Source organism: Henckelia pumila, chromosome 3, assembly GCF_033568475.1.
Source record: "Henckelia pumila isolate YLH828 chromosome 3, ASM3356847v2, whole genome shotgun sequence".
In the NCBI taxonomy this organism is placed as follows: Eukaryota; Viridiplantae; Streptophyta; class Magnoliopsida; order Lamiales; family Gesneriaceae; genus Henckelia; species Henckelia pumila.
Window position 1 is genome coordinate 199,713,599 of NC_133122.1, and position 10,837 is coordinate 199,724,435.

The 10,837-nt window shown below is 38.2% G+C and overlaps 1 protein-coding gene across 1 annotated transcript; it reads left to right on the top strand.

The window, feature by feature from the left end:
- The first annotated feature begins 5,485 nt into the window (after positions 1-5,485).
- Positions 5,486-6,013, top strand: LOC140890351 (uncharacterized). Its single transcript, XM_073298106.1, has 2 exons — positions 5,486-5,743; positions 5,828-6,013. Exons 1-2 carry the CDS (start codon positions 5,486-5,488, stop codon positions 6,011-6,013), a joined length of 444 nt encoding a protein of 147 aa, XP_073154207.1.
- The last annotated feature ends 4,824 nt before the right edge of the window (positions 6,014-10,837 follow it).

A 10,837-nucleotide genomic window follows, 5' to 3' on the forward strand; every position in this document is an offset into this window, starting at 1 on the left:
GATGTATACATCGTCCACCTCGAAAGGGGAAGTCGGTGTGATTGTTGTGATATTTCATCCTCGGGATCCTAACCAAAGAATCGAGGAACCGATTTACCTTTTTTATTATTCGGATTGATAATCTAGACTTTTGAAGTCATGCATTCATTTGCTCTCATTTGAATATCTGGAAGTTGATGTATTTCATTTTGAAATGCCTATTTGATATAGCATGTTGTCTTTTTTACTGGGAATATTATTCTCACCGGTTTATCAGGCTGTTGTCCTGTCTTTGTATTTGTGCTTGACAAAAGGTGGGGCTGGACCGAGTGAGAGATCGCATGGCTAGGGGTTGAGTTGATAGAAGTGAGGACTTGGTGTCTTAGAAGTCGATTATGTATTAGAACTTATTTGTATTTTGTTTTATAAGTGAGAATCGATGCATTTCCTACCGATTCGTATGTATTTCAACTCTAGAATCTTTATGTATTGTTCTTGGATGGATGGATATTTTAAATGCTTGTTTTGAGGTTTGGAATGGAGTTGTTTTCGGTGGAGTGTTGCTGGGAGCGAGAGACCGGCGCGGGCGCACGGCTTCTTGCAAGGTGCAAGCGCAGGTGCGCGCTCCAAGCGCACGGGCGCGCTTGTTTTAGGCGAGGCTCGGGCGCGGGCGCACCTGGTTTGGGTGCAAGCGCGCGGTCGAATTTGTAAAAATTTTTTTTGTGGCTTTATGCCATGACTTATTACTGTTGCTTGAGCGATTTATTCTTGATTAGATGTTTTGAACCGAGGTCCTCACACTACAGACACTCTTGCTCGATCGGTCAAACTCTACCGATCGAGCGAGGAAAACTCTGAACCAATTTCCAGAAATAAACTCTACTTCATAATCCATTCAGTACATAATGATGAATATAATACATGCAACGACAACATTCAATCCACAATATTCGAGTATTAGATACTACAAACATCAAACAAGTTCGAGTTCTAAACATGCTTCAAAATATAAACTATATTGACATGTTGTTCGACTTCTAAACTGAGTCCCACTTCCATTCCTTGATCTCCAAGTTAACCAAGTCTCCTCTGACTAGATTCTGCCCCACCTGTTGCCAAGTACACATACAAAACAAAGCAACATCCGGATAACTCCGGTGAGAAAGATATTCCCAGTAAAAGTAACAGAACATGCAATAACAAGTAATATATCAATAACATGATATAAAGACAACATATTCAATGTTAATACAAATGAAATGCATGTCTTTAAAACCGGGATATCAACTCTGATAATCAAGGAATTTCCGCTATTCTTTTGGGATCCCTAGGATGAGATCACGTAACAACCCCCCGACTCTCCCGATCGAGGTGGTGTCACGTATCTCTATCCTATAGACTTTGGTGCGACTATAAGGAGTATGTTGACACTAAGTGAACTTCTAAAACCCAGGCCACTCGCAATATAGCCCCCAAAACATCTAAACAAAAAGGGTCGTAGGCTCGAGATGAATGCATATAGAAAACACAAGACATTAAATCATAATTCAAGTAATAACAAGAAATCAATCACAAAATACAAGTTCCCCATTCTAGAACAAGTATTGATGCAAGTATGTGATTTAAGGGAAACTCAAGAACCATATGTCCCGAGTGTTCTATCCCGCTTAAACGATGTCTGCTTATATCTTTCTCATTCAAATAGTTCCAACTCTGGATACGCTACAACAAGAGGTTATATCAAAAATCAAACAAACACTAAAACAAATGCTTAAGGTAAAACTCTTTACCGCTCTTCTTCTAACTCTTCAACGATCGACTTCTGCTAACTCTGGCTCAACCAACTTCAAACGAATCTGTATGGAGGCTAAAGAAGATCAACAACTACAATTAAACCCAACTGCCAAAGGTTCAACAATTCAAATGAATCAAAATCCCAAAACTCAAACCAGCGGCATAACGACTATAATCTGATCAAACCAGAAACACAGACAACAGTATAATATCAACCAACTCAATACAATGCTAAAACTTCGATAACAAATCCAATCCAAAAAATATCAAAATCCACTTTTCAAAATAAGTTTTCAAAAATCATAACAAATCCGAGCGATGCTCTTTTTCCGATCCGACTGAGAATAACCGATAAGAACTATCTCTAGAACATCATAACCGAAACTCATTCGATTCTAAAAACATCCGAAAACTTAAGTATAACTGATCGGAGAAATAATTACGATAGAACGAAGTTCTCGCTGTCGGAATCTCTAAACTGACTTCGGATTAAAATTCTACCAGACGGATCGACCGAAAACCGAAGAAGAAAAGCTTGAAGAAACGTTGGAAGCACAACAATGGAGGGAAGGCATGATGGAGGAGATGGAGGAGAATGAAGACTAGTCAAAGGAGCTAAGATATTATAACAAATCCCCTATTTGCATTTTAGTCCCTGAAATTTCAAAAAATTACAAAATAGACCCTGATAAAAAACAAATCGGCTCTTGAATTCTATTGTAAGGCCCTGAAAATATTAAGTTATTAATTATGGGAGATTTAAATTTCGAATTTGGAAAAAATATTATTTGGGCATTTATGGAAATTAGAGATTTAATTTCCAAGTCGAAAATATTTAATTTGAGAATTTACGGATTTACGGATATTGAGATTTAAATTTTGAAATTCTTAAACTAAAATAATAGAATATTTGAATTGTCTATTTATGTGATTTAAGATTTTAATTATGGGTTGGGATATAAAAAGGATTTAATTAGAAGCAAAGAAGTGATAAAGGACCGAATTGCAAATATTGAGAAGTTTAGGGACCAAAGTGCAATTTGGTCAAGTCAAGTGGATGACACATGTTACATAAATACATGGATTTATATCCTTCAGAATTGGATCAGAAAGTCGAGATTCCAGCCAAGAAGAAGAAGAAAAGCTGATTTCAATGTTTCCAATCCCGATTAAAATTGATCCGCCCGGTAGAATTTCCGATTGATCGTATATTTGCGATTACGTCTTCGAGTGCTACACTTTGACGATTTGGCTAAATTCTACAATGTTTTAATTTTTGAAATATTTTTAGAATTAAGATTTGATTGTATAATCGTGTTCTAGTATATACGACGATAGCATATCTAAGTCGGATCGAGAAAAGATCGTCGTTTGAACATGTTTTTGATTTTTTGTATAATTTTCAAAATTATGAAAATATGGAATGTTGGATTTCGAAATTTAGAGGTTTTATTGAGGTTGTCATTGAGTTTAAATGATTGATAAGATGTTGTTACTGCTTTTGGAATTATCAAATTCGAGTCGTTACGCCGTCGGTTGTCATTTGTTGAATTTCTGAAAAATATAGGTGTTGTTTTCGAAATCTTCATGATGAATGAGGATGATATGATACTTATAAAGTTGAATTATTGTTTTGTGAATGAAGTTTAGAGTTGTTAGATTTACGGTTTCTAAATCGGCATGTCGTCGGTTGAATTCCAGTATTCGATCAAATCTTGAGATTGTTAAGCATTGAATAAGATTTGAAGCTGGTTTTGAGTTGTTACCATTACATTTTAGAGTTGAATTGGAAGACATTGATTCCGAGTCGACGATTTCAAGTCGGCAAGAAGTTGAACCAAGAGTTGGAGCAACTAAGAGCTTGAATAGCAAGAAGGGAATTGAGCAGAATTTTTGTAGTTTGTCATTGATCTAGAAGTACAAGAATTCAAAGATTTGAATCAAGAAAAAGGTATGATTCGACATTAGCCTTGACAGGTAGAATAACTCAAGAACGTGGTGGTTTTTGAGTTTATTAAATCACATTCATTCATGTTTAGTTATTCTTGTTTGATCTTATGACTTACTTGATCTACTTGATTAGTTGATCTTGTTATTTAATAAATGCGTTTATTTGATTAAACATTTCTTTTTATTTAAGATTGAGAAGTGTAGATAATTATTAGCGATTTGATTGTGGTGAAATTTCTGATAGAGTCGAGATATAATCCTCTTGAGCCACAATTCTTTCGAAACCCCCCCCAAAGCAGAATCGAAAAGAAAATATTGGACGTGGTAGACTTATATATGTGAGGCTAGGAATCAGATTTGAGTTCCTATTGTCAGAATTCCTAATATAGTGTTCAAAGTCCAGGGAAAAGAGCTTGTTACCACCTCGAGCGGTAGCGTAGGTGGGAGGCTTGATTTGGCCATATTCTTTTCCCGGGATCTCAAAGAGATTATTTATGAAACATCGATTCTGCGAGATTGAATTCCTTTACCCTTTAACCTATACATGTGCCGTTATGATATTGATTTATTTGCTTTGAATGAAATCCGGCAGGTAAGGGTATATGGACCTTGTGATTGGTGTTAGTAAAATATTGATTTGATATGTTTATATGATTATATACATGTCCTTCATACTGAGATTTATTCTAACCGGAGTTTTTTGGTTGTTGCTTTGTTTGTATGTGTGCATTGCATCAGGTTGGGCAGGAACGAGTCAGAATTGACATGGAAAGCTCGAGATTGAGAGATTTAGAGTGGAAACTCGGGTTAAGAATAGAAGCTGCTATCAATGCATGTTTAGAGATGTTATATTGATTTGAGAGTAGGAGAATCAGATTTGATTTGTTGTATGTCTTTCAAACTCATGTATGAACTTTATTATGAGTTGATATACATGTTTTATTTTGAGTTTTGTATTTGAATCATTGTAGTATTGATTGGAAGTGGTTAGAAAGTTTCAAGCACTTCAGATAATACACAGAACAGCAAGAGCAGATTTTTGAGTTTTTTTTGCACAGAGCATTTCTCGCTCGATCGGTGAACTTCAACCGATCGAGCGAGGCCTTTTAATTGTTGGGCAGTACGATGCTGAATTGTGCTCGCTCGATCGGTTAACTTCAAGCGATCGAGCGAGGCCTTGAATTGTTTTTTAAAAAATTTATGGCTTTTGCTTTCGAGTTTAGTTGATTTATTGTAAGTTATCTTGTACAAATTATCAGATTATATTGATTGTGTTTCGATATTTGAGATTAGCACCCGAGGTCCCCACAACAGGTGGTATCAGATCCTAAGTTCTTGGTCTAAGATAGAAGTTGAGCGGGGTAGATTGAGTCGCATGCATTTATAGTATTGCATGATTGATGCTTTACTTATTTTGATACATTGTATACGAATATGATTTATTGAGTGAAGAAATTATATGCTTATATGCTTACGTGTTTACCTGATTATGTGAATTCACATGAATATTTGAATTCCTTGTAAACATGTTTTCTTTGAATAGCATGAGAACTTATAAGCATGTGTTATATGAAAAAGCATGAGATTATAGATATGTTTTATTGATTTGAATAGTATAATCTCTGCGTTGCTTATAGATTTTGTTTTAAAGTAAGTCAGGTTATTTGGGTGAAGTAAGCACCCCAGACTGAATAAGACAGTACTACTTAGGTGAAATAAATACTCAGGCTGAACAAGACAGTATTGTAATCCTTTAGAATCGATGGATGCTACCCTCACACCGATGGAAGTACTATTCGAGCGATTTCAGATGTATGATCCGCCAATTTTGAAAGGTACAGAAGATGCCATTGCTTGTGAAAGTTGGTTAGAAGAGCTTGATCACTTGTTCGAGTCTTTGGACTACTTTGATGAACGTATAATCAGGCTGATCATATATCAACTTCAAGATTTAGCAAGAAGCTGGTGGGTTGTGACAAAACAAAGTATGGAGAACCGAGGTTCAGTAATTACGTGGCAGGTATTCAAGATTGATTTCTGTCAGTGTTTTCTTCCGATATCCTTTAGAGAAGATAGAGCAGCATAATTTTTTAATCTGCAGCAGGGAAATTTGACTGTTGAGAGCAATGTTTCTAAATTCTTTAACTTGCTTCGATTTGTTCCTCCCGTGGTTGATGATGAAGAAGTCCAAGCTGATCTGTTTATCAATGGCCTTAATTCGGAAATTTACACTTGGATAAATGCAGAGCGACCGAATAATATGGCAGACGCAATTGAAAAGGCTAAATGAGCTGAAGCTGGTTTTGAAAGTTCAATCATGCCTCAGTATTTGGGACAACAGCAACCTCAGCCACAATTGTCATCATAGAGCAGATTTGAGGCAAGAGGTAGTGGCAGCAGTAGTAAAGAGCGGTTAAAGTTTTGGAGACTGTAAGAGTGGGTGCCCAGTGAGCCAACTGTGTGGCTATGGGCTTTGTTGACTCTTTGTATAAACAATCTTTTGTTTAATATTATTTACACTTTTATGGCAATGACTTTATATTACTTCATATTGTTATATTGTGATATACTATTGTTGTTTTGATAAAGACCTTGAATATACTATAGTGTATGTAAGATGTGGTAGAACATGGAGATGTCTATCATGAAATACATCTTATAGTCACTGTATGTTCTAAAACCGTTCCTAGTCGATTGAGCCGTCCGATAATAAGGATAAGGATCGCTCGAGTTTGAGACTAGCATTTGCGATGCGGAGTACCACGTTTCATTGGTAGGGAACATGGAGATGTTCAAAGCATGCAAATGGATATTCATAGGATGAATAGTCGAACTACCCTATCCGGACTTTCCAAGTGGTTATCACTTATCGAGTGGATAAAGTCCGCGGTTTTGGTTGTACACCATTAGTCCTTACGACTTGAAACATCATGGAGACTCTATATGCTAGTACTGTGCTTTGACTCGTTTACCGACTCTGAGGGGGTCATCAGGTGTCGAGATTGGGTACAGTTACGACACATATAGGAGTCAATGCATTGTTGTCAAGGATTCACCACATACTTGCGAGTGTGGATATCCTATGCGATCTGAGGAGATATTAGTGTGACAAATCTCTGGCCAGAGTACTTGATGTGATTTAAGAAATGGTTTCTTAGTAGCACATGCGATGTCACTAATTTGATCTTCAAGATGCATTGCATAGTTATCGAATCTTGAGCGACTCTCGATATACCAATGGTTGTTGATTCGATCGGGATATATGGATGAAGGGACCGTACTGTACGCTAACCAAAATCTACTGGTTCTTGTAGGCACTATCAGTGATACCTAGGGAATCATGGGGCGATGTTGCTAGGCGCTTTACCATGATTCGTTGGGCAAGTCGGAAAGTGTTGTTCCGAGTCACAAGGAGTTGTGAGCCCACGGCTAGCTGTATTCCTGAACCATTGAGGGTCACACAGTGTAATGGAGTTTTAATCCCCGTTGAGATAGTTAAATTTAAAGAGTTAAATTTAATGAACTAAGGAGTTGGACTTCTTAAATAAGAGTAAGGGAGTAGGATTTCCTAAAATGACATAGGGATGGACATTTTTGGAAACCACTGAATTCGGATTCAGGAAAATTTATTTTGACTTTAAAACGTGCAGAAATGGTTTCTGTGCACATTGGTGAAATCGTTTCATCAATCGGAGTCACGATGAATTTTATATTAATTTCTGAACGAGTGGGCTTTGCTTGTCGGGCCCCAGCTTATGACTAATGGGCCCTAAGGTGTTAGTGGCCTGCATTATAAATAAGTTATTTCAGTACAGAAATTACACACATCAGCTCATTATTTTGAGAGAGAAAAATCGAAACCCTAGCCTCTCCTCTAGAATAATCGGCCGAACCCCTGCCTTGCTCTGCCCGAGAAAATTCCGGTCTGTGATTTTGAATCGCAGTAAGGAATAACGAATCAAATTCGTGTATTCTCTTCGCAGAAAACTTCTGATAGATTTTCTAGTGCAATCTATCAGAGGGATTAAACCTCTGTTCGTGGACCTGATTGAAGGCGTTCATCGGTTCCAGGGAGAGACAACAAGAGCAGAATTGTTCTGTTGGTGTCCATTAATCTCGTTGCGAGATTTGAGGTAAAATTTATTTAATTGTTATTTAAATTTTACACACACGTAATTCAATCGATGAACGGTTGATACCCATACCATGGAAACGTTCCATGAAAAATTTTTAAACTTCCGCTGCACCGGGTATCAATCGTAATTGGTCTGGGAACTCGCCAGTTTTCCAACAGTGGTATCAGAGCCAGGTTGCTCAGATCAATCGATTGAATTAATCAATTGTACAAAATTTTTGAGTCTCGGTTTTTGAAACAAAATAAATATTTTTAATAAAAAAATTTTTTTTCCGGGGGCGAAACCCGGGCAGCGATTGGATCGCTGCCCGGAAGGGGCAGCGATGGTCGCTGCCCCCAGGGGCGGCGCACGGCGCCGCCCAGGGCGGCGACCGTCGCCGCCCAGGGCGGCGCACGGCGCTGCCCAGCGCAGCGCTGGGCGCTGCGCAGGGCAGCGCTCGGCGCCGCCCAGGGGCGGCGCTCGGCGCCGCCCAGCGGCGGCGCCAGGCGCCGCCAGGGCAGCAAGCGTTGCTGCCCTAAGGGGGCAGCTGGGCTGCCCCGGCCCGCGCCCCGGGTGCGGGCCAACCCGGGAGTGTCCCGGGTGGCCCGCGGGAAAAATTAATATTTTATTAAAAATTAATTTTAATATGTTAAAATTTTATTTTTGGTCCGGTCAAAAATTGTTTTTGATTGGTTCACGAGATTTCGGATCGAATTGTTCGAGTCCGTAAATTTTAAAATTGATTTTGGATAAATTTGAATTTTTGGAAAATTTTAATATTTTATCCGTAAATTGAATTTTGAAATCAATTATTTTGGTACAATTGATGATAAGATATGATCTTATGATATATTAAGTAAAATATGATTTTATTTGTAAAATTGGATTTTATAGATAAAATATGATTTTATTTGATATAGAGATAAAATATGATTTTATATGTGAAATGAGATTTTATATATAAAATATGATTTTATCTTGTTTAAATTTGAATTGCCACAGCATGTTATCCAATAAATTAATTTTGAATTAAATGTTATTGGATAAGGATGATCGATTGCCATGACCAATTTTGTAGGTGTATGTTAGGAATTTACATTTTGTCTTTATTGTTGTTGGTTTTATTAATGGGCCTGGTTTATGGCCCGATATGAATGTCATATGTAATAAAAGTGGGCTTGGTTTATAGCCCGTTCCCACCCCCTAAAAATGTATCCCCTACTTGTCATTGTTATTTATTGTAAATACATTAGATTTAGTGGGAGATCAAGATTTGAAGATGGTGGGCCCAGCAGACAATGAAGACTGAAGAAATGTAAATTGGAAGCATATGTAATAGGATTGCATTTGCATACTGCATATTACCTAGGATTGGACTAAGACCCGTGATTGGCAACCACGGGTCAATTAGAAATGGAATCGATCATCCTATATAATATGTGATATTATGATTGTATGCATGTTTAGACATAAATTGCGTGAATCCGGCAATGCATGCAATAAATTAAATATGATGAGACAAATATTTTTATAAATAAAATCCCTCATTTTAAATATGATTTAAAATTTATATCAAGATAAATAAAGGAAATTTAAATATTGTTTAAATGTTCCTACCTTCCATCAACGGTCAATGTATGTGATGCTACCCGCGGATACGGTCCGGCTCATATTATTGGGGGGGCCCGTCCGTCGGAAAGATGTACATTGGATCGACAAATGTTGTAAGTTGGGTGGAACTCCCATGGGATCGGCTCATATTATTGGGGGATCCACATGTCGACCGTCTATCACAACTTAATATTGATGGGTCATCTTGACATGTCACTTTAAACGGCGTCATATTATTGGGCCCTTATTGGACATGAGGTAAACACATGGGGGTTGCTTTGGAAGCAATTGAGCTCTACCTTTTGAGAATTATGGTTGGCTGATATTATTCGGGACCATAAGTTTGTCAATTGGACTCTATGTTCTCACTAAGGAAAAAGTTTCCCGTTTTCACTAGAGGGTGGTGAAATCGTTAAAATAGTGGGAGTGAGATTCATAAAATTAAATTCGCCTATTTTATGTCTTAGTAAATTGTTAAACAATCATTGATATATGTCTGTTTTCCTTTTCAGTATTTCATACAATGAATTCGCGAAATCCTTTATTCTCGATCCTCGAACAAAACAAGCTGACTGGCGCCAACTATACGGAATGGTTCCGGAAGTTGAAGATTGTCTTAACTTCGGAGAAAATGCTCTACGTGTTAGAGAAAGCACCTCCGAAGGAAGCACCAGCTGACATAAGTCCGGAGGAATTGGCCAAACTTGATGCATGGTGTGACCATGACATCAAGACCAAATGCTATATGCAAGCCTCGATGTCTGATGAACTCCAGAGGCGATTTGAGGACACGGTGAATGCTGCTGACATTCACGCGCAACTCAAGGAACTTTTTGGGGCTCAGTCGAGGGCTGAAAGGTTCTCTACTGTTAAGGAGTTGATGACGTGCCGCATGCGTGAAGGGACTTCGGTCCGTGATCATGGGGTACGAGTGATTTGGCTCATACAGAAGTTAGCGACCCTTGATTTGGTGTTGGAGCATGAACTCAATGTGGACTTGCTGCTTCTATCTCTTCCTTCTTCATTTGATGGATTCGTGATAAATTTTAATATGAACAAGATAGAGGCCACCCTTGAAGAGATGGTCAATATGCTCGTTACATATGAATCCACACTTAAGAAGGATAAGCCAGCTTTCTTGGTGGGCTCCTCATCTTCTGCTAAGAAGGGGCCAAGTATGAAGGGCAAGAAACGTTCTGCCCCACCCAAGAAAGTGGAACCCGAGAAGAAGCAAAAGACAAAGGCTTCAAACAATGGAAAATCCAAGGATGTTTGCCATTACTGCAAGAAGCCGGGTCATTGGAAGCGCAACTGCAAGGAGTATCTTGAGCAGTTGGGAACTGCAAAGGGTATGTTCTATATCGAAATAAACATGTCACTTAATACAA

What these genes read in the sequence shown, in the direction of transcription:
- LOC140890351 (XM_073298106.1), top strand. Translation starts at nt 5,486, where the DNA reads ATGGATGCTACCCTCACACCGATGGAAGTACTATTCGAGCGATTTCAG. An exon ending in GTTCAGTAATTACGTGGCAG is followed by an intron (nt 5,744 to 5,827) that starts GTATTCAAGATT and finishes AATCTGCAGCAG; the next exon opens with GGAAATTTGACTGTTGAGAG.